At 42.5% G+C, this 25,221-nt stretch overlaps 1 protein-coding gene across 5 annotated transcripts in view; it reads right to left on the bottom strand.

The window, feature by feature from the left end:
- HECW1 (HECT, C2 and WW domain containing E3 ubiquitin protein ligase 1) overlaps positions 1 to 25,221 on the bottom strand; it is a 270,080-nt gene that overhangs the window by 109,624 nt on the left and 135,235 nt on the right. For all 5 annotated transcript variants that reach the window (XM_074843134.1, XM_074843125.1, XM_074843101.1 and 2 more), the window contains one exon: positions 23,879 to 23,973. In XM_074843134.1, the coding sequence (XP_074699235.1) occupies positions 23,879 to 23,973 (95 nt within the window). The remainder of the gene's footprint in view (positions 1 to 23,878; positions 23,974 to 25,221) is intronic.

Here is a 25,221-nt window from a genome sequence, read left to right on the forward strand (position 1 = left end):
AGTGTAACTCTCTGAGATGCAACACCACATCAAAATGCTAAGCCTTTTGATAACGTCTAGCACTTAACCTTAGTAATGTGAAACACACCACCACACTTTTTTGAAGCTTTTCTGATTTTCTTGCTGTCCAGGCAGCCGAGAAAGGGAATGCTCAGCAGAAAGGCTGAGGGAGAGAGGTGCTTATCGTTGAGCTGAGACCTGGGATGTGCCATTAAAGACTTAATTCAACTGAGCCAAACGCCTCCTGTATAGCTCTACCATCCCAAATCTGTGCTCCTCGTCCTCCAGTGGTCTGGTACCACTGCTCTGCCACTCTCCCTCAGGGACAGCAGAGCACGTGCCACAGGGGGGTCAAGAGCAGGTACGTGTTCTCTCTCAAAGGAAGGAGCAATTATGCATGGATGTACCCAGGGAAGGATATTAGGAAGGCCAGGAAAGTGATTATACTTTAATATCAGTGTTTCAAGGAGTCAGAAGAAACAGTAGGGGATGAAGGGAGAAAAGTCTCCTGACATTAGGTCAGATTTTTTGAAAATAAAAAAAGCTATTTGCTGCAGTTCGGATTCACCGTTTTCCAACGCAATACCATACTGTCCCCAGTAGTGAGGACAAGGCTGAGAGCACTTGATGCAGGGCAGGGCAAAGGAGGGCACACGGCCACCAACACACCAACGCTCACCAGCCACAACACCAGCTGGGATTCAGAGTGTCTTCAGGCCTGGGATGGGGAAACGCATGCGTCATACTCTTCCTGCTTGCCATTTACCATGAAAGAAACCCAGACTGATTTTAGTGGCTACAATATAATTACGTTGGGAGTTTTGTCACTGCAAGTAAATCTTGAATTTAGTCATCAGGCGGTAGAAATCCCTCTATCTTCTCAACTGCCACTTAAAACACAGTTAGTTGACAGGAAGACAACATTCATCTCATCACTTGACATTCTATGGACTTGAAGTCCTTGATATGAAAAGGAACAAATGTGATTTTCCCTCAATAACTTTGGTGCTCTTTTATGCCCTCGAAGCAAAAGCTCAATCTGAATTAGTTTAATATTTTTAGTTTACAATGTCATGTTTGCACATTGTGAAGCCTAGCCTAATAACTTTTACAAGTCTTGCTGATATGAAACAGGATTAATATCCTTTTATTACGTGCTTCTGTCACATCTAGACATGAAGAGATGGGACATGAACTGCAACTTCAAATCTCTCAGAAAACCAAAGGCTTCCTGAACCAGATTCAAACCTCCTTTCACTTTCGTTGCTTGTAATCAGAACCGGTGTCATTGTCACCACTGGGAGTGCATGCACTCAAGCAGTTAGAGAAGTATTGGTACTTCCTTTAAAATATTCTCCAGTAAACACACACTGTAAAATCTCTTCTGGTCTGCTACAGAGTTTCCCAACCTCTGAAGCATGGCAAAAGACAACTGTCAGAGCCTGTGGTGCCTACCTGCAAAACATGAGGAGGTACTTGAGGCCAGATCCAAGTCTCTCAGGACTTGCTGAGCTCAGGAAAAGGTCCACTTTGGTAGCACTTTTCATTTTTTCAGCAGGGGGAAAAAAGAAGACAGAAGGAGATGACTGAAAGCTAAAAATAGTGGTCTTGTCCTAGTATCACTCTTCCTTGTGAGTAGTTCCTGCAAACGCTAGAGGGAAGTTACGTGACCCTGAACGAGAAAGGAGGCAGGCTTCACACCAGCAAATGGAGCCCTTGAGACTCCCTCCCTCTCTAGCCATGGTATGTGCTATGAAAAAAAAAAAACCCACTTGAGAAATCCCAGAGTACTACAGTCCATCAGATCTTGCTGAGGCAAAATTCCAAGTGCATCACTAAAAATTTGTCTAAGCAGAAGCTAAGAAACCGAGAGTCTCACAGCTAATTCAAGGTAATTCCTAAAATACCTTACCCTTCACCAGTCTACCTAGATACACAGAAGAGTAACAAGGACAACACTCTTGCTCCTGAAATTAGCTTACAGGGCATGCCTTGGGTGCCCCTATTCGGCCTCCCTGTACCTCTAGGTTATGATGAGGCAAATACTTTTGGACACATGTACGGTATGAATGCAGGTCTGGAAGAAGTTGTAACTGTGTTTATCTGGTGCTGTACTAGAAAATCTGCTTTTAGGCACCACAGTGATCAGTAAGAGTTGCAGCATGCTGGTAAACCATGCTTTGAACCACTAAGTCCCTTTTAGCATGTCTGTATATTGTGTAGCCCAACTTAATTATTTTAAAAAGCCCTGCTGATACAAACCGGGATTAAATATGATTTTATTACATGCTTCTACCACAGCTAGACATGCACAGCTGACAAATACAAGCACTTACTCCTTTTCCCACACACAGCACAGAAAACCACTGTTATGCCTTAGTCTTAATGTTCTGTAACACTTTCCTCTCCAGAAAGGCATTTTTGGCTCTTACAACCACACAAAGAGATTCAACAAAGCTAAGCAAATTTTCTTTTCCCGTAAATTCTGGTTTAAAAAATCTTACTCTTCACTGACAGCCAAAGCACTTCTGTATCAGTAGCTTCTGCTGCAAAAGAATGATAACATTTAATGATCCTAACTGATATAAATCCTCTCACACAGGCCGTTGTTTCTTACATTTAAAACAGAGGAAACTACAGTGATATTGAAAACAGTACCGCACTACCTGTTTGTATTTGTTGACTTTATATGGTGAATATCGTGGAAGTGACCTAATGCTCAATCCAATCAAGTTCCAATTTTAAAAGATGTTAATTAAAATCTAGAATATTTTACACTGACAGCACAGCTTGTAACTACAGTAATATTTAATGCAGGCTAAATAGTCAGGTCCTGTAAACTGGCAAAGCTGTAGCCTGGACCATATTATCTATTCACAAGAGCTTCTCTTTAAAAAAGCAGATCTAAGAACATATCAAAGCATTCAGAGGGGCTCAAACCTCCAAGCAGTACTATCCAAACCTGTATGGAAGATGGAAGTCTACAATGAAAGAAAACTAGAAATTACAGAAGTACAGTAACAAAGTATTTTCTGTTTGTATACACCAGCTCTGAGGATGAAAAGCAGATGACGAAAGCATTGCAAAAAGGGAAGGCTGTAACCTGTGCTTGATTCAAATAATAAAGGAAAAATAGCTTCAACTCAGTCCCAAATTGTGCATCAGCAAACAAAAAGTATTGCTAGATGTGTCAGAGCTAAAGACATGGTGTTGCAGAGCTGGGGGAAAAGACAGTAACTGCCTGCACTATGCTTGCTTCAAGCTCCAGTTCTCTGTTACCTGCTTTTTTGAGAGCACTAAACCTGCCCTCAGATTTAAAGCAAAATAAATAAGGTTAATAGCCTGAATTCAATGGTCAGGAGCAAAAGAAGCAGCTGATGCTTTGTTCCATCTCTTTCCATCTGCTTGTATCCCTTAGTTCATCTGAGATGCAAGAGGGGTCTAAAACTGACCAGCACAATTCAAGGCCAGAGCACCAGCTTCCACTCTGCACAGCTTTGCTGATCTCAGTTTAAATCAGCTTGGAGCTATTGTTTTAGCAGACCTGTGTGTACATGGCACAGGTGTCAACAAGAGTTTCTCAAAAAACTATTCTCCCCTAACCTAGTTCTCTGTTGGCTTTTACTGTTGCCCTCTTGATCTCACTGAACTCTTAATATTGGGACAACTCTCTAAGCAAGCGCTTACATTACTCTCTAAGCAAGGTTTACATTTTCCACAGCTCAGCAGTGAAGCCTCTTTCCACAGTAAAAGAATGTAAGACATCATTGCAAGTTCACACTTCATATTCTACCATCCTCTTTAGAGAGGGAATTCCTCAGTAGATCTGCAAATGGGTGAATACTCCCATTTCCTCCCAAGCACTGAATTCAAAAAGAAATAGTTTTTGAAAAAAAAAATTACTAAATAAACACAGATTAAGCGCTTCCTTTCTCTCTGTCACTTGACTTCTTCCACATCTTGGGAATACAGAGCACAGTGGGATGTAAGGGGCGAATTGTGAAAGGAGCAAACTGAGACCTGAGCTCCATGACTGTCACTGACAGAATTATGGCTATAATCCCAGGCACCACTTTGAAAATCTAGCCCTAATTAGTGGCAGTGCTTCAGCTACAACCCTCAGTTACCAGAATTATCCAGCTCTTGAATGCCATATATTCCACTTATCCTGTTAGCTTGTTAAGCCACTGTGCTGGCACTGTAGTATTTTTCTACCAGGTGCTTCCAAAGGGCAGCCAGTTTCCCCATCAGCAGCCTAACTCCCTGCTGGGCTCTCTGCAGCCGGCTCACAGCCCTGAAGGACTGTGACCACACACATGCAGAGTCTTCCCCGAGTGTGACAGTCACCACCGTTCTAGCCTTGTAATACACCACCTTCTCTACGCCATTCCCTAATTAAGGGCAGAATTTGCCTTTTGCAGGCGTACAGCAATTGCCCTCTGTCTTCAGAAAGCTCCTTTTGCCTCATCTTGCAGCAGTGTTTATTGATTACTCCATTTATTCCCAGAAGAGAGAAGTTTTTCATTCCAAAACCATCTCTCTAGAAACCTTTACAGAAGGTACCAAGGAAGTGAGGAAACAATTTTCTTCCCATTGAAAATGTTACAAGTTCTTTCAGCACATTCTAGATAACAAACTCTGGCAGCCAAACTAAATTACCAGAAAAAAATTGCTGCATACTATCATCAGTAAAGTCCTCTAGAAGGCAACTATCAACAGGCTTATGACAAGAGGTCATTCAATGACAGTACCAAGTGTATGAGGTCTCCATGTTGGCATGAATATTTCATATTCCCCAACCTGCCCTATGTGGGTAGAATGCTATTTCAGCATAATCAGAAGCTACAGTAGGGTCGTTAAGAGTAACTACTGCTAATTAAAACAAAATCGAGGACTGAGGCAACAAATCAGTATCTCCCACAGAGTCTAATATCTTTTTCTTCCAAAATTTTATTAAGTTCAGCTTTTTAGTGGTTTCAGCAGTTCTGCCTAATAAACTTTGGCTTTGGCAGCAGAGGAAAAGCTTTGATTAGAGATTCTGATCTTCCTTCACTCTTTGAAACTTCATTTAAATAAACTCTTAGATTTTCAGATACTTAAACACAATCACACATGCATGTGGATAGGCTTTGGGTTGTGCTTTCTGGGTCGATGGCTGGACTATATCTAAGCAGAAGCCACTTTTTCTTTATGTGTAGCAAACTTCTAGGAAGATCCCTTTCTGCAGCATATCTCACCAACTGCTCCCACGTTGGCTCTGAGGCTGCATGCTATCTGATGCCAGTGACCCTTTGAGAGCTAACAAGTCTCTCAGCAAGTTTAAAGTGGTCCAAAGGATGACAGCAGCTTACAGGGCCAATGGGCAAAACAAACTCTGGTCGAGTTAGCAGGGAAGAACGCTCCTTGCAGTTGCTAAACTGATTTGTGCTTCCCAGAGTTACCATCATCCAGAAAAAAGCCTCTCAGAAAATCTGGGTTTATGATCAGATTTACAGCAGGCAGCTGCCTAATGCAGGACAGGATTGGCCCTGTAAACCTGACAGGTCCGTACACGGAGTATTAATGTGCTTAAGCACTCTGACAGCAACAACTGATGGCAATTTTCAAATATTATCCTCTCAGCCCCTACACCCACTGAAATAACTGGGAGCACTGCCATTGACAGGCGAGATGGGCCCGTTTGGCACTGTTTGGATCCTGGAATTCTGCATAAAATTTGCCCCTGTTGATTCCAAATTCAAACCTTTCAAGAAAACATTTTGTCTGTATGGAGAACTAACAAATCGCTGCTAATGCCTTTTATCTTTGTACTACGAAACAATGAGAGTGATCAAAACATAGGGCATATATAGTGGAAATACTCTAAACTCCTGACACATCCACAATGTCTTTGGAAGGCAGGAAACTGTGTTAGACAGCAGTCTGTGCTTCCTGGAAGCCTTCATTAGAGCTTCAGAAACTCCTCACTCTTCTAACGTAGTTTGGATGGGACAAGTACATAGATGTGCAATGCTCATGTGTGTGAGAGACAACCATATCCTTCAGCTAAGCTGTATTTGAAGAATGGCTCAATGCATCTGTCTTGCTGTCAAAGAGTCTGAACAAGGGAATCGAGTCAATGACCCTTTACACCATAAAAGCAGCAGCAAGGCAGTGAACAATGCCCATTCTTCTAAATGAATGCCCCAAATACCAATTCACTATGAATACCATTATTTCCAGAAGTGAGTTACAGACCCTTACTTTCAACCTTGGATCCTACTTCAGGCACAAATGAGGCAACTGCAGAGATTTATAGTCTGATTTAAAATGTAGAGAAATATCTCTGCTACTTCAAATGTCCCTTGGTCCTGCTGAATTATTAATACAGCCATTTCAGTCCCTGAGCATTTTTCTAGCTATGATGGCACAGAAAGGGTAAAGCTGAGAAGAAAAAAAGAAAAAAAAAAATCTCCTTTTACAGTATCTACAGTCACTTAGTTAATGCAGCCTCATTCATAATGTTTCTCCTGTGTATCTTTTGGGAGATCCATTAGACCCAGCAGAAATTGCTTATCCTATCTCAGTAAACGCATGATGGGGGGGGGTGGTGGTTGTGTGTTTGTGTGGCTGTTTTTTTAAAGTTTTTCTTTTATAAAATTGCTTTTGTTTTCCTGTTTGGCTACTGCTGGCTACAGCATTCAATGTTTTGTTTTTCTTAGTTTGCTGCTTTCTATAGCAGCAGGCTTTAAAAAGTCAGATGCCTTCTCCAGTGTGGTGGGAATATTGATTGTAATCAAACTGCCATAGAATAACCAATATTGGAAGAGATCTCCTGAAGTCATCTGACCCTTCAGTCAAAGCAGGACCAACTTAGAGCCGGCTACTCAGGGCCCTGTCCAGCTGAGTTTTGAGTATCTCCAAAGATAGAGATCCCACAAGCTCTCTAGGAAACCTGTGCTAAAGTTTGACTACTCTCTTGAGAAAAAAATATATTCCTGAGGTCTAGACAGAATTACCCTTGTTGCAACTTGTGCCTATGGCCTGCTGTCATTCCACCATGCACTGTGATTTCACCATGAGTCTGCCTCCTTCTTCCCTACGCCTCTCCCATTCCGCAGGTAAAGATATCAGTAACATCCTACCTAAGACTTCTCTTAAAACTAAACAAACCCAGCTCTATCTCTGCTACTCTTCATGTGAAATGTCAGTGACCCATCTGAAGGATGAAGAAAACAGGGTCCAGACTCATCTTGAAAATTACTGCGGTGGGATGTTACAGCAAACTTGAGGTATGGTAACGACTTCTGGGAGGAAGCAGCATTTATGAAGTCCAGTCTCCAGTAATAGCTGAATTCACTACAGCAATCTGGACATCACAGAAAGCCTCGTGAAGGGTTTTGGCCTGCTGCATATTGGATGCAAAAGACTTCTGAACATAAAGTCATTAAAAGAGGGGAAAGGGCTGACAACTAAGTGCAGGAGTGCCGTCGCTGCAGAGAAATCATTAGCTACAGCATGCATAATGATGTAATTCTTGTAGATCTTAATAAATAAATCATATCTTAGCAACAGCGGTGTTTTGTGTTGCATGTGTCAGTTTTGATGGAGATCAGTGCAGCACTCATCTCAAACACTTCAGTCAACCCTGGAAAACCGTTCTGTGGAACAGACCAAGGCAACGTAGCGGTTCATACCCACATGGTCCTCATCTAGTACTCATATGGAAGAGAAGTGGCTCCCACCCCCACGCAAACTCCATGTCCCTTGCTCCCAAGATCCCTCCCCTTGGCAAACACGCTCACATGAAAGCAGGTGCTTCTGCACAAAACATCTCCCCCTCTTCCCCACCAGGCACATCCTTGCCCTCTGCCAGGCAAACAGCCCCTCCCTTCCTTCCGTTCCCGCACAGGCAGCCCCCACGCTCACTTGTCTGCAACTGTATGTGCAGCGATGGAGGAGGAGAGGAGAGGAGGAGAGGAGAGCAGAGCTGGGCTGTTGCTGCTGCCATTGCTGGAGCTGGAAGCCATGGTGAGCAGAGGCCAGTGCTCTGCCACGAGGCTGCCCTTCCAGCAGCATCTCCTACTTTGTGCTTCTCTTTCCTGAAGAGCAGAAACAAAACTTTCTTGGTCAGCATCCAAAACTCTGCGCTACATGGAAGCAGGTCTCATCCAGGCCACCTCCTTCGATCATGCCCCCTTAACCAGTTGGAAAGAGGTGAGCAACATGATGTTCCCCCTCCCATCTTGCAGGCAGGCTGTGCTGCCAATCTACACTGAGACATCAAGGATGACTGCTGAATCTGGAAGTAATTTTCAACCCCTCTGAAAGTGGTAACAGTTTGGCCACTGACTTTATGGCATTAATATTTTATCTTGTTCCGCTGCAGCAGTGTTATATATTCCTGAACTGCAGGACACTGAAGCAGCCTGTGCTGACCCGCCATCAATGATGCATCACTCAGTCGAAAGTGAGGATGTCATGAGACAGACTTGGCAGTATCTCCCTCCGTTCCTCACCCTCAAAGGCACAACGGAAAAAGAAATGTGCAAACCCTGAGCATCCTCTCAGTGGTAGCAGCTCCAAAGAGCATGAAGATTCACAGGGTGCTGCTGCACAGTGGAGGGAGGCAGCTGCAAAACCAGCGGACCGGTAAGCTGAGCCTCAGGCTAGCCACGGCTCACCCTCGCAGCAAAGCAGGTCTCACATGCCTGGGAGTGCCCGGCAGCTTCGTCCCCCTGACTTTGAGGCTCACACAGTGACCGCTGTCGAACAGCTGTCAGAGAGGCAGCCAAGTGGTCCTAAAGGCTGGTCGGGGCCAGAACCCAGTGTGCTTTTCTGACAGCCTGGACCTCCTAATCAAGAAGCTCTTCAAAATGGTGAAAAGAAACAGCCAACAAAAAAGGTGAAAGGAATGAACTAGAAAAGGAAAGAAAAAGTGTAAAAAGAAAAGAGGAAAAGAGAAAAGGCAAGGCTCTATAGAAGAAGAGTGGAAAACAAAGAAAAGGTAGTGCTATGAGGAAAGTGATTAACTTCTAAAATGCCAGATCTTCCACAGGCTAAAAAAACTCCTTTTCTGCCTTTCAGACCTATCTCAAAAAACCCCAAATTAAACAACAACAGCAACCACCTCAACAATGACCAGTACAGCTTTATTGGAACTCAACCTGACAACAGCAACTTTCAAACTTGCCTGTTGGCGACGCTAAGTTAGATCCTTTTGGGAGCAACAGGAGAAATAAACAGGCTACTATTAAAACCTGGGTTTCCCGACAACTAGTGGCACCTCCAGACTTTTCCAGTATTAGGCTTAACTATTCCCATATAGCTGAATCTGCTTTATAGTAACAGATATTGTTTGCCCTCAAATACTTCACCTCTGGAATCACAGTCCTGGTACAGTCCTAGTCTGTTAGACAAAAGGTCATAAATGTGTTGGTACCTGAAATAACACACTCCGTTATTCATTTTGTGAACTCGATTCTAACAACTGCAGAGTTAGTTAGGTAGTGTGAGCAATGCTGGTGATCCTTTGCTAAAAATATCAGCACACGGTCTAATTAATGTGGTTTATACTTCTGTTCACCATAAAGTCCTACTGCATTGCCATAAGGGCAAAAAGGGCCTCAGTGTAAATAAAAATGAAACCCGTTGAGTTAAAAAGGGAACTGTGTAAGAACGATGAAGTTGCTTTCCATCAGACTTTACAGATGCAAGAATTTAAGCCTGCTTTTAAACTGGAGATATTAAGTGAGGAGGGGCTGCATGCTTTCAGTAGGGATGGAAACGTGGCTCGCTGAGAACTCAGCCAGCTAGCTGGGAAAAAAACCCAGATATTTAATGGAAGTGGAAAATGTTTCTCAAGAGATTCAAGGATTAAAAATGAACAAAGGGTTCAAAATTCTATTAAAGAAATATTCTTATGCACATCTGCTGATATATAACATACTGACCTACATCTATTTCCCCACTTGAACCTCTTTTAATCTTAATCTTTCATACAAGTAATAATTATAGCAAAAATGATTTAGAAAAATATGCAATATTATATAACTGTATTCCATCAGCAAAACTACATTAATGGAACAGGATTATCCTGTCAAGCTCTTAGAAACCAGGAAATGTAAACCTAAAAGATAACTGTGAAGTCGGCCTCTTGATGAATATAAACTATAATGCTTCTTTCTTTTTTTAGCTGTCTCTGATCATAACCTTTTCCCAGTATAACATTACAGATATATTTTTGGATCACCTGGGTTTTGTGAGAAATTAAGTACAGGCAATCCAATCTATACTCGAGACTCAGATAAAACATAAAAGTTGAATCATCGGGAGAAAGAATGGGAAATACACAATTGAAAAGTAAGAGTAGCAAAACAAAGGCAGCTATGTGGAAGGGATGACATGATCATGACAGGGCTTGCATGCATGTGCAAATGAACATACACAGACAAGAACATTCCTGCACACTACACTCGAAGGGCAGACACCTGCAGGCACTGAAGTGTGCTGTGTTGTTGAAAAACCTTTTAGATTTCAGTCACCTCCTGCTCTTCCACCTACTTAGGGTATTTCCACTGAAACTACTGTGAGTTATGCCACAAACATTCAAAATGACCTACAAATCCACACATTATAAATGTGTGCAACTTCACCTCACAGTCATCTCCGCAGTCATGTCTGCCATTTTATATAGGTTATCTGAGGGTATGAGTTATTTCAGGACAGATTTTAAGTACCAGTCAATTTTATAAAGGGTAATGCATTGTGAAATTACAGTAATGCTCTTCTCTCCCCAAATCTTCCTCCCATTCCCCGTTCTTCCCAGGACTATAGAAAGCAGACAAGAAAACAAAAGGAAGACATTTCAAGAAAAGTAATTTATTTTCTCTACATTGGCTGCTGAAAAATCCTTGGTAACTGAAAATCCAATCAGGGCTAAAGTCAATGGCATCCATCAGCTCCAGTAGAGATGAAACTCCATCGCAGGACTGCACACAGACAGGTTCAGTGCAGGCTGCAGATCTGGCTTTGCCATGTTTTATGACCTCTTTTCTTCCCTCTGCATGTCTGGCTGTCTGGCTGCTGCTCTGAAGTAAAGAAATCCTCCCAGTGCTTGAAAACAGCCCCATTAGGGAATGTCAGTTGCTGAAATTCGCTGCAAGTTGCTGAGAGACTGGGCATGCCCACCTCAGCTTAAGTGCATACCTTGGCTTGCATTCAGGTACAAGGGATATGGATGTGTGGACACAAGAAGAGGACTTGTACCTATTTTCCTGCTTTCCTCCCACTGGGTCAGCTTTCCAGCTGGCCACTGGGAACGCAGCACCCTTTAGCTTAAGAATACGTGATTCCAATAAAACTTGTGTTTCATTTGTGGGTGGTTCAGAGACTTTATAATCTGTACATCTACACAACAATTTATCAGTGTTCTCAATTATGCATCAATGCTTTGTGAAATTATACTTTGCTGTTGCACAGCAAATTCACCACTGAGATACTCAGTTCATTTTTCATCATGTGTCCTAAACACTTCCCTCACATCTGTAAACCTGCAGGCAACAGCTCTGTCTGCAACACAGAGCACAGGGTAGCTTGGTCAGTGCATCAAGAGTCCCTAGACAGAGACCCCAGATAAGTCTCCATGCTCTTTTCTGCAAAAAACCGAAATTTTACTCAACTCCTAGAAGTTATTTGCATTATACTCCAAAGCAGCTGTCCAAAGCATCATGCCTTATAGCAAAATAAGTAATTTAAAATGGCCAGGCAAAGAAACACAGCATGAACGACAAGCAAATTGTATCTAGCCTATATTTGTGCAATAGCTCACCTAGGCTTTGAGAGAAAGACCCACTGAATAGGCAGGAAGATCTCTGTTACTTCAGTGGATCTGCTTTTCAGATTACCATGACCTATACCAATAGACTTAAAAACTGTAGCCACACCTTTTTAAGCATCTCTCCCTGTGGATTAAGCTTCCTCTTCCCTTTTCACTTGGCAGCATGTCTGAGACCCAGCAGCAGCTACTGTTACACAAAATACCATCTTCATGAAATAAGATGAGCCTCTGATATCCTAACGTTGCTTTAGAAATCACTGATCTCTTACAAACATCACAGATATTTTAAAAATAAGCCCACAAACCGCTGCATTTACCAAGTTTTCCTGATGTCGTATTTTCATATTACCACAGAGTTATCGCAAGGGTTTTACAAAACAAGTTCCTCACTGCCCCAGCTCCATCTACATATTTTGCCTTGTTCATTGTAAGCTCTTAAAAGAGTCATTTGGGATTTTATTCATTGCTTTGAATAAGCAGTGAGTTCATGTTTTTCCCTGTACACCTTTTAAAATTTATTCAACTTCTTTGGAAGGCTTATCCATACAAACAGTTGTCTCAGCTAATATTTGCATTCCTTCCTCAACATGAGTCATTGCTTCTTTATTCTAATCTAAATACCATGGCTTAGTATGCTAATTTTCCTGGATGGACACATCAGTCAGAAACCTGGCCACTGTGCTCTTCAGCATGGCTAATACTTGCTCCTAAATCCTCTGCTTTGTCTCATCAGCTAATAGGAATTAATAGCAGATTAAAGACTATGACAACAACTTTCATTTCAGAATTTCTAACCCTTTCAGAAAACATTAATTCTTAGCATATACCTGAGAGGTGACACATTGCCACCCACCTCTGAAATGAAACATGGAGATGTCCAACAGCAGTGCTATATAACAAACCTGGACAAAACACAAAAAAAAGCTAAACTCATTTGAAATTGCAGGTACTAAAGATGAATCATAATTAACCGAATTAGAACCTGAACAATTAGAAATCATGCATTAACTCAGCTAGTCTTAAAAAAGTGTCAGTATGATTTTAATGACTAGGCTTCTTGTCTTGATGAAAGCGCAACGTCCTCCCAGAAACGCCGGACTGGAAATCACTTGCTGGGTCATGGAGTCTACAAGATGCAGCAATTGCTACATCTCCTCCCAACTGATTCAGACTTCTTAGCTAATTAACACCATTCCTGCTTCAAAAATCTTCTACCTCAGTGGCAATTCTACACAGAATCACATGGTTGTCATCCACACTCAAAATTTCCCCTCTCTTTTTATATTGTTATATAAACACACAAAAAACTTCCTCAATTCTTGAGTACTGGAGGATATCAGAGGTCCTGAAAATGATTGCTCATGCCTTCAAGAAGAATCTCATTTTGTATTAAAATTTGTATGAGAGAAGATGCAGATCAGAATCATGCATCCCCTGATATACATGCTTTTAAAGCACCTTAGAAGAACTTGAGTAAAAGGAAACATGGTGAAGCTCTAAGCAATGCTAACTGGTGCACAGATCAAGAGCTTCTTAACTCCACTAATCCCACAACATGGGGGAAGACAAAATTGAACAATAGTAAATTCAAAACTGAGGAAAGAAAGGATGTTTCCTTGAAAGGCGTAATTAAAGGGGTAAATTTGTTACTGTGTGGATGCAGAAAGCATACAATTGATAAGCCCAGAATTATTTCCCTGCTGCAATGACTTGCAGTCAACAAGCACCCCACCTGCAACAGGGAGACAAGTTTTTCCAACAGCTGCCCCCTATGCCTACGCACTGCACACCAACAAAGAGCAGCTGGTGAAAATGTTATGGCCAGTAAAGTCATGATGGGAATAAGCAGTCCTGGAAACAAAATGGAGCACATAAATCCACACCCTGGCCCTCTCCTCTTTATGCCTCGTCAGGCAGCGCTGCAGACGTACCCAATTCGACCTAGAGAATTTCACGCCCATGCACTGCAGGATTCTTGTAGCTTCCACAGTCCTGGGTGTTGGACTAGGTGGATGCTGGAGAGGATCCACCCTGGCAGCGTTCCTGTTTCTTTTTTAACTGATCGAAAAGTGTGGTTTTTAAAATCAAGATTGTGCCAACTATAAACGATGCTTTTACTAAATAACAGTTAAACACACAAAAAAATGGCTAGAACACAATGTTCTCTTCTTTAATCCATTAGCAGGCCTCTAGAGCACCCAGTGAGACTTAGGTCAATATGCACAAAATTGGCAGTAACAAATCAAACTGATAAATGCAGGGGGAAAGGAGAGAAATAATCTATTTCATAAAGCAACTTCTGAACTGATACATGCTGGAAAGGTGTGTCAAGTAGCCTAAACTTCCTCTAGTAATTTATCTGGTGTTCACCCACAATCAGATTCATGCCCTATTGCAGCAGGTAGCTCCTAGAAGGGAGAAACAAGGAGGTGCTTCATTCAGAAGTCCATCACCATCACCTCTGAAGTGCACTCCAAAGGTCTAAATACTTCCTTCCTTCCTCCTTCAACAAAACTAAAATACCTGCCCTCAGACCCACTGTATAATTTCAGGAACCGCACTGTTTTTCATGAATCTGATCAGATGCAGGAGGGAGTACATAAGAGTGTAAAAGGCATAGATGATTATACTTGGTGCAGTGTGCTGAACAGTCGCTGAACTTTCTGTAATTTACTAAACTACAGAAGAGAGTAATATGATGTGCAGACTATTAGTACGGCTATTATGTGACCATAACAAGAGACATTCAGAAAGCAAGTGGCTGGGAAATACCAGACATGTATTGAACCCATTAACAAATAAATGGCTTGTGTAATGATCTTCTTGGTGTTGCTGAAATAAAATCACTCCAGCTGCCATCTGTCATGCTTTTTATTTCTTACAACTCTGTGCTGCACTGCAAATCTGCTAATTAAACCACTCTAAATCTACATTTAGAAGTTCATACAGGATCAGATGCCCAGTAAGGTTAAATTTGACCCAAGTGTTTTCTTTGAAACAGCACGTGTAAAGAAACTAGGGCAACAGGGAGAAGCCCGAATTGGTGCAACCAATCTACAAACTGAAGAGTAGGCTGTGGCCAGTGATACCTAGGGATGGCTCAGTGGCTCCACAATTAGCGCTGCTTAATTAGAGTCCATGAGAGGGCATGAAGTTGACAACATTTTAACGGGACATGTGCAAATGGTGGCCTTAACCCTGCTCTTTGTCCTGTCCCTGCTCTTCTTTCTGACTGCAACCCTGCACATTCAGGCTAGCACTGTAGGGAAAAATCTGATGGATGAAGATTTAAAACAATTGTTTGGTTAATAAATTAACAGAGGCCAGCTTTTTCTTATGTCATTTCTTCCCTGTTTAAATCCATCGCAGCTATACCTACTGCAGTGCATTGTGTGTGAAGCTACCAGCATGCCTGCACTGGTAAAAGAGGACTAAAGAAGACAATGACAGGGCTCCCACAACTTCCACTTCAGATCACTCACGTTCCGCTCGCCCAGTGCACTGAACAGGACAGGTGCCCCAGTCGCCCTGCCTATACGACAGATACACAGCCCTCCTCTGCCTCAGGTGGCTGGTACTCTGCCAGGGATACATTCAATATATAGGACTAGTTCTTTCATGGTATGTTACCTGGATTCACCACAGGATGCAAAAGGGCACTGGCTTTCAATGCATCAGCAATATGTGTGGAGTCGCTGCTCGACACAGCGCTTGGTGTTGCTCGTTCCCCAGCGGCACGGCCAGCGTGCTGGGTTTCCTCCCTGATGGCAAGTGCTGCGCTCGAGAAAAGCACTGTGCTGAGCCCTGCTGACCCACTGCCCTCCATCGCGCTCGCACCAACGGGGGGCTCCCTTCTCTCCTAGATGTCCAGTCCTTGAAGATCCATGTGAAATACGCAGGTGATTTAGTGCAGAAAAAGCACTGAAGAGTATTTTGGGCCAATTTCTTGCGTTAAAAGTCTTTTCCGATCCATTCTGATTTTTGGCACCAAGCTTAATCTTAGGTGCTTGTATTTAAACTTTCATTACAATGATCAGATACCTAACGCCTCCGTCTTTCTTACAGAAAGATCAGGAAATTATGAAGACTGCAAAGTTAAGTAACATTTAAATATTCAAACAGCTGTGTGCTGGAAAGCAGAGACATTCCTCCTGGCTTGGAACAATAAAAAAGAACATACCTGTATGTTGAGAGTTATGGGCTGCTGCTCAGAAAATCAATGCTGAGGTTCACAAAGAAAATTGTTTGCACCTCCCCTGCTCGATTTGTGCTTGTTAGATAATAAATTCTGAGCACTTACCTCCCATAAGTGATGTAAATCTATGAACAGGTGGTGATAGGAGTTTGAAACACACCAAGCTGAAAAAGTCGATGTCGAGATAAGTAATAAAAGTAATTTTAGCTATTGACATATCTGAAATCTGTAATAGTAAAAATTCTGACTGAAGTGACTCTACTTGCTAGTTCTATACCGTTTTGAAAGATTATGCCAATTTGGAAGAAAATCTTTAAACATTTCCAGTAAAGGCAGTGGGGTTTCAGCACGTGTTCTGCACCTTTACTGAATCAGGACTGTAAAAGCCAGTATTATTGAACTGCACTCAGAAGAGCCCTTCAGTGCAAATAAGTTTTCTTAATATTCAAAGAAAATCTCTTGCCAACCATCCCAATTTAAACTGTGAGTAGAGGAAAGAAAAGGAAGGAAAAGGTTATTATTTATAATACAGTGACTATAGTTACACTGCAGTCAGAGACCAATTACGCCCTGGTTATGCTTTCCGACTCCACTAATTCATATAAATGGAGTGCTCGCTACATGACAGGGTAATTGCAGTGTAAATACAATAGTCTTTATGTATCTGGATACTGAAAAAGCGCTCGTGTTACTGAGGTGGCAATAAGAAATAATTTGGACATGTCATTAACCTTCAAATTCTTTGAATCAGTGCTAATTAGGATATAGAAAAGCATAACCAAAAATGTAATTACCCTGAACTAAGGGCTCAACTGTGCAACTATTAGGAGGCTGCTCATGTGAGTAAGTATGCTTGAACATAACTGAGTATCGCCAAATCAGGCTGTAAAGCACTACCATGATTTTATAATGAAGCAAAACAGAAGTGAAAAAATGAATTAATGACATTTTTCAGCTGTAACAAATGTGCTGAATGTTGTTCTCACAGTAAAAATCATTCTCTTGTATTTTGTAGCTATGGGGGGTCAAATTCTGCCAGGAAACCCTTCCCTCTGAATGTATGTTTGCTGTAGCTCGTGTAACGGCTAGTGTATCCACCCGGCACATACTGCCCTGCAGCCCAATCTCAGATGAAGGCTTTAGGTAATACCACAATAGATAATGTTGGAAACAATCGAGTATTAATGAAAACCTTTCTTGTATTACTCCTAATCCTTTCCTTGCTCTTTTTTAACTTCACCTCTCTAGAACATTTCAAGACAAGCATACACTGAGTGTACACAGGACTCTGTAACATGGAAGTGCTAATGTTTCCTATGCACATCGTAAAATCTTTGCCAATTCCCTACTAAGAGGTACTACTACACTTCTTTCTTCTACCTCTGATGAGCTTACTGAGCCATTACACCTTCCTAACTCCAGACACCATCATATTCTTTTTTACACAAACGACCAAATTGCTCCTTGCCTACAGAAAACCAATGACATAGAGAACTTCCTGTTACAATGCTGAAGCAACTGCCCAGTCAATGTAATAGTTTCTTTAAATTCAAAGACTTACTATGTTCTCATGTTATACCACTTTATGATGTTAGCCTACACTGGTGGCAACATATGAGCACATAAGGCAGGTGGGATGTGGACAGCATTGCTGCTGTTGTGAAAGAAATACCACATCAGGAGAAAACCAAAGATGGGCAGATATTTCTGACAGATCAGAAGCCTACACACACCACCTTCCTCCCACAGTTTATGGATCAGCTACTTCTTTCAGAATTCACCTCGAATGGTTAATCAGTGGAATCCACTCTCAGCAATTGTTTCTTAATATATATATTTCTGTTAGATGCCCTTTTACATTGAAAAAGGACTGTACCCTGGCAGAGAGCACTTTGTATTTGACTGCTGGAGTCTACGCTTCCTTCCAGCCGAGTGAGTACTTCCAGTCATCTCCCCTGCTCATTTTGCCTCAACTTTTTCATTCCTGAATGACTCCACCTCCTCTGCAGGTAATCAAAATAGGAGGAGACGCAGACAGGGATGGGTTGAATACAGGTGGTGCTACGATGCCACTTGCACTCGAAGGCAGCTGCAAGTTGGGGGAGCTCTGGCTACTTCCCATCTCAAGATAAGGAAAGGGGATTTTCTTCCTCACTCCTGACAAATACCCAGTCACCTAAGCACACCCATAGCTTCTAGAGCAGTGCTGCTTCCCTCCCTGGAAATGCTGAGCCTTTCAAGGTACACCACTTACACTTGTTAGAGATGTACCTGGCTTGCATTCTGTGCCATGATTAATTGCAGCAGCCTGATGTTGTTTTCCATAAACTTTTTTTTTTTAACCTGAATTGCTGAACACTGCAGAAGCCACTAGAAGTTTCTGCTCTCTCTTTATCCTCTGTTTCTTGAAGATAATTATTCTTATGCTCTCAAAATCAGATTGCTTATTACATAGCAATGCCCCAGAAACACAGACAGTTTTAAAACTCACCTATCACAGAATAGGACATGAAGTGAAAAAGATGAGATTTTTTTTATTCAGCCTTTGGAAAAAATGAGAGATACAGCTGCTTGTATGTGCACACTCATAAAATCCCGGCTTGCAGCACATCCATGGAAATGAGGCAGAACGCTTCATTATGAAACGCTCCTCGGCAGCCCACGCTCTGACGTGACAGCACAGAATGCAAATATTTACAGCAGGAAGTCCTCAGGAATGATCAGTCACCACCAAATGGCAGCAGCTTATCAAGCAGTAACTCCTGCTGCGGGAAACCCAGCTGAGGCAGCATTTCCACAGAAACACAACACGGAGAAGGTCTCTTTCAATAATTAGCTCCAATTTACATAGCTTTCCCCACGATGCTAAGTGTATTTGACAAGCGCCATCATGATCTATGAGACAGGAACCGTGGCATGAAAGCTCTGGAGGTTCGATCAGCTGTGGTTCTTTGCATCTAATACACAGTGAGTGAATGCTCCCAATTTACTGAAGACATTTGTCCTGAGGCTAAAACATTGATTCTCCACTTACTGTCTTTTAATTGTGATGTATCCAATTTATCTTTTTAGGCTATAAACTCTTAGGGGAAAAGGTTCTTCTTCATTCTGTATGCTGTTCTCATGCCAGCTTTATTTTACTGCAAAAGAGCCACGTTCAGGTTAAATCATTTTCACACTAGCAAGATAACACTTTTCTATTGCTAGAATTAATTGCTGTAACTTGTACTGTTTTTCTACAACAATGTCTGATGTAAAGATGAATTAGTGGTGACACCACTATGAATAAATGAAGAGTAACAAATAGAGGAATGTTCCAGATGTTGTAAAACCATTCTTTTCTACCGAGAACGCTGTTTGCTCATCCATACTATCGTAGTGCTTCTGCTTGAGTAGTATAAACTACTGTGCATAAGCAACACTGCTTTTAGGGTGTCACTAGGCCAGAAAACGCCAGCCAGGATGTTTCTTTTTTCCCAGAATTGCAGGTGCTCTGTTTTACTGTCACTACCCCCAGGCCTATCCGCTGCCCCAAATTCACATTTACACTCCTGCCATGTACAAACTGGCCAAAGTGCACAGCCCTTCCTTCTCAGATAGTCAGGCTTGACGATTCACAGGCGATAAAATATGACAGGACTTTTCACCGACAAACAAACTGCAGGGCATCCTAATCAGCGGGCAAGGCAGCTCTAATAACTGGGTTACAGTGTAAGGAGATAAACTCAAATGGAGCAGAACATTCATAATACAAGAAACGCGAGATGCTACTCAGCCTAAAGCACCAAAGACATCCAACTAACACAGCAACTTTTTTCCCCTTTGGAGGCAGGATTCCTTTTAACTGCCAGTTAAAGACGGTCTCATCAGCGCCTGAACAAGAATGGCAACGCTCATGGCCCCCAGCATGACTACCTGCAGCTTCTTTTCCCTTTCAATTGCAGCAAACCAGTCAGACAAACAATGAAGTTGTGGGGGTTTTTTGTTGTTGTTTTTTTAAATTGTGGTGTTAGGATACTGCTGCTTATCCGTGTTTACAGGTCTCGTTGTCAGACAGGACAGGACACGCACCGAGCAGCCCATGTGCCAGCTGCTGCCCCCGCCGCGGGAGGTGCCACGCGCCCGGAGGCTGGGACAGAGCCCGCTTGGGTGGCTCTGGCATCAGCTGCAGATGAGTCTGTGCTAGCAGTGAAAACGCTGTCCCCAGAAGGTCACCTGTCCCCAAATGCTGCCTCTCAAAGGACACCTGCTCTGGATCTTTTTCCCAAGCTGTGCCAAACGAAAAGGTTTGCTTGTGTCAAATACACAAAGCCTCCTTACCTCTGTCCCCCTACTGACAGCCGAAGCTTCAGGGTGAATTCGTGACGCTGTCACTAGAATGGCAAAACTCCCTTTGGCTCAAGTCAACCAGTTCTCAAAAAACTTCAGCCCCTATACCCACAGCAGGATCCCTGTTGAGATTTTCTCCCTGCAAAGCTATTCTTTCTAACACACTAAGGTCCCACAGCCACTGCTAAAACTCCTACTGACTACAAAAGAGGGAAAATTTCCAAGCACAGACCACAGGATTCCCTCTTCCAGCAGAGAGGATGTGCAAGAACCTGCCCTAGGAGCTGAAGGTTCCCTCTGCACCCAGGCCACAGCAGTCGGAGGACCACGGCTTTTGCTGGTCCTGTGAGAAACGCCATGCCTGGGACCCTGAGGCAGTGCTCGGAAGCACTGGAGCAATGAAAACAGCTGAGGAATTTGACGCAACCAATTCAATCATGGAAGGCCCTGCGTGTCAAGTCTCACTAGGGTAAGAAGTCTCAGGGACCTTGGAGAAGCTATCAGCATGGCCCTACACTGTCACGGCCCTTCACTGATCAGACAGAGGAATAGGGGAAAATGAACACGCTACCGCCTCCCTGCTCAGTTATGCTCAGATTATGATTCAAGACACATAAAAAAAGAGATGGGGCTGTCCACCCAGGACACTTCACTGCGGAGCCACTGCAAAGGGATGGGGAGGGACCTGGCAACACGGATAAGGAAAGCTGTGCATTTACTCCCTGACTGATGATGGATGAGCGTAGCGAAGTACAAACCAGAATACCTGTTGCTTCTTTTAGACAAGAATTTGTGATCATTGTTCCAATCCGTTATTTAGAAAAAGTATATATTAAGACAGATATAGGAGTTTATTTTGGGATTTCTTGAACACTTTCTCCCTGTCAAAAGGTGAGTGCCTACGCGTGTTTGCAGTTCTAAGGATAACGTCCGCACTTTGCATGGTGTTACCAGTGATCCAGGAGCAGCCAGTGCAGAGGCACACAAGAACTAAGAAAAGGCTAGGGCTGGGCAAATCCCTTGTTATCCCCTTTCCCATCTGCGCAATGAGAGTAACACCACTTGCTAATGGTGCAGGATGCTGTGAAACATTCAAATACTTCAGTAATAAAGGTTGGACATGTATTGCAGCAAGCCAGATAGAGAAAGCCGTCTGAGGGTTTCAGCTGGGACTGGAGTTTGGAGGATCGTACTTAGCTGAAAGCCTTCACACAGGCAAGAATCAGCCCAATATTCTTCTCTAAACTCTAAAGGAGTTTTTAAATCTATAGCACTTTTTCTTCTCTTGCACTCATACAGCAGGGCCCATCCAGGTTCATATTGCATAACCTTTGTTGGTATTCCTTTGCTTTTGTTGTCTTCACTTCTTGGTATTTGCCTTACAATGCACCAAATATTTATGGCACACAGCAAAACAATGAAGAGAAAACAGAGAAACTGATGCTGCACCTACAACACTGCTGGCCTCTTCGGTCTGCAAAGGAAACTGGCAAAAACCACACAGGCTATTCTGCAACGCAGAAAGGCAGGAAAAATTAGACGACAATGTGAAGAGACTGCTGTTTCCAAGGACACTGGTTTGGTTCTCAAACAGAAAACTGTTATCTGATACCACTTTTAATCATATTTTATTTTTAGTCATGTACAATATACTCAGCTGAAGGCCATAATAGGTGGTTCTCATCTGATCTCTACGAAGACCATGAGTATGAGAACTGCATGAAGAGGACTTTCTTTTAAACACAACTCCTGCTCAGCTGAAAGTGAATGGTTGCTTTATTTCCCCATATATATATATACACACACACACACACATATATATATATAAAGGACTCAACTGAAGAACTGGGAGAGATTACATATTTGCATATTACAAAGGCACAGGTCCTCAGACATTCTTCTATTAACTTAAAACATGTAAAACATATTGCTGATACTTCATAATAAGAGTAACCCTTCCATACTGGACCTGAAAAATTTGCTTAATTGGTTCAAACTCAGGTCTAAGACATGGGTGTGAACTGTGAAAAAAAAATATTCTAATCTCTCAGCCTACTGGTATTTATTCCCTTGGTTGGCTGGCTTACCTTTCAGAGAAGCCTGGGGCTAAATCAATGACATAGATTGTCCCCCCAGATTGTTAACTGGGAAATGAACAGCAAGTCCTGAGTCAACAAGACACCACTCACTACAGGCTAAAAAGAACTTTTCAGCATCCCACACTATGAAGATATCATCCAAGGCCACATCATAATGTTCCTCTGAAGACAGCTGAAGGAAACTCTCCAGGCTCTGAAACTGATGAATGGCTTCACTGTGAGCATGTCAGAAAGGCGCATCGAGACAGGAATGCTTTTTATTCCTAAAAGACACGCCATCAGCCCATACCCAGCATTCAGTTTGCAGCTATTGTGTGCATCAAAAGAGGGCAAAGAGAAACACCAAAAGTCTTTCTTTACATGGCTCAAGGGTGAAAAAGTTAATCCTTCCTGGACCTGGTGCAGTCAGACACAGCCAATACACTGCATGGGAGACTTTTCAGCCCTTCTAGAAATAGTAACTTAAAACTGTTCAAAAAAAAAAAAAAAAACAACCAAACCCAAAACCCAAACAAAACCCCAAACTTTAAAAATTTAAGCTTCAGTGATGTCCACTGAAACCTGTATACATCCACAGGTAAGACAGTTCTTTCCTGAACCCATCTTCCAGACTAAACAACATCTGAGCTAATCCTTTTCTGATGCTGGTTGGACTGAAACTCCTCAGCTCATGCAGATCTCTGCCAAGACAAGCCTGGCAGGCAGTGAAACACTGTCAGCAAGGCCAGACAAGCTTTGGAGGTCAGCAAGTCTCTCTGCAGGCTTCTAAAAAATGTTTCACTCTCAAGGTGATCAAATTTTCCAAAACCAGGCAAGATACAAGCTTTTTAGAGCCAGTTGAGCCACAAAACTTTGCTAAGCTCTAGCAAATCAAAATTGCTCTCAATGAAGCCTCAATCTGTCAAAAATTGTGTTCAATCCTTTGATGGATAAGGTCCTGAATGCCCACTTTTTACCACTGATGGGAGTGTGTCACCGTGTAGCTGTTCCTGGAATTGGGAAGCACTGCTGTGAAAATGTTCACGCCTTGATTTTGAAAAAAGCACCTTAAAAATAGGAAAATCTTATTCTTTCTCTGGACACTTACTGTATTTACCACCCAAGATTCCCAAATCCTCTAGAGGTATCACCCAAGCCTCGCAACACCCAGCAGAGAGAAGGTAACTTTACAGAACAGGACACAGCTAGGACATGGGACTTGCCCCATATCAGAGAGGTTATCTGTGACAGATTGAGACCTGAATCTACATTTTCTTGGTGTACAAACTCACATCTTAACAGAAAGACTAACATTTCTCTGCACCACAGTGCACTGAAGAGCAAATATTATGTTCAGTTTTCATACAAAAGTACACAAAGCGGGCAAGGAAAGCAAGGCACAGCACAGTGACAACAGGGAACATACATGGAAAAAAATTAAAGGTTGCCATAACTTACGGGAGCCGCATTGTTTTTCACTGTGACACTTGGAGTTGTGGCTCGTAGTGCCCCACTCACGCCATGGTAGTATTTGAAGCAGATCTTTGTTTCAGCTAAAAAAAGAGAATTATTTTAGATTAGAAGAACTGCCAGGGAGAAGCCACACGATCAGTTGCAGCTCACAGGCAAGAGGCTGGCAAGCAGTTAAATTGTGAGTGGTTCATTCCAGGTTGGCTGACACGACAGGACACCTCCTGCTTCAATCTTCTGCTTTGCCAGAGTGAAATATAGAGTTTGGTTCCTGTGACTTAAACCAGTCAAAACCCCAACCTTTTCTGAACAGCAGTTACGACACAGACCTTAGAGTACCTGATCGGCATCCTTTAGCTACATTAGGAAGAAGAAAAGTGAGGACAGAGAAACCCTCCCTGTTCAGACATACCACACGTTCATGTGCAGACGAAGCAAAAGCTTCCTTAGGACAGCGAGATTGCATAGCTGCTCACTGACAGGCTTCACTGAGCCACTTTGTTCTGACCTTGGTCAGGGCAAGGATGTAGATCTACACAGATTAACTGCTCTGACAATTACTACATTAAAACATTTTTCAGAAAACAGCACAGTACCACAAGGCCTCGTCTTAGTGTATTTCCACCGACTTCCGAAGATTTGGATTAGATGATGAACGTATGCAAGACCATGATTTTGACTCACAGCACTACTTTTTGCCACATGCATTGATATTCAGATAAATACATTAAGTGAGGGAAACTCATTTTGATAACTGTATCAAGGCACAGAAGAAGTGAAATCAGCTTCTCCTTCAATCATCCCCTTAGGACCCACCTACTTGTCTGATGCAAGAAGGAAAGATACTTTCAACCAGCTTCTCTGTTGGTCTGTAACTACAAATAGATATGAATTGCTAGTACGTGCCAAAATTCCAATCACTCACTTGCCTGGATCTGGTGACTTGCTGAAGCACATCCTACAGGCAGGAGTCTATTTTTCCACAGTAAACTAGGATGTGAACTGGGTTGATATGTGCCTACGTACAGCCAGGACACAGCAGGTATGCACTGTATGGATGTGGGATCTGAAAAGTGCCTATTTAAGTAAAAGCAGCATTCACATCTTGCAGTTTTAACTGGATAATGCCATGGAAATTTTCAGCTGCTCCATAATATACTTGAAGGTGCTTCTCATAGTCAAGTTTTTCCCTAACACTTTGCTTTGCAGTGCTGTTGAGGCCCAGGGAACCACCAACCTTTGCTTGCAAAGCCACAATTCCGCTCTCTGTAACTCGAGTGCCTACGTAAGAAAATAATAAGGGAATGCCAGTGTTTTAACGTACAATTTGT

The sequence above is a fragment of the Strix aluco genome, chromosome 1 (genome assembly GCF_031877795.1).
Source record: "Strix aluco isolate bStrAlu1 chromosome 1, bStrAlu1.hap1, whole genome shotgun sequence".
Taxonomy (NCBI): domain Eukaryota; kingdom Metazoa; phylum Chordata; class Aves; order Strigiformes; family Strigidae; genus Strix; species Strix aluco.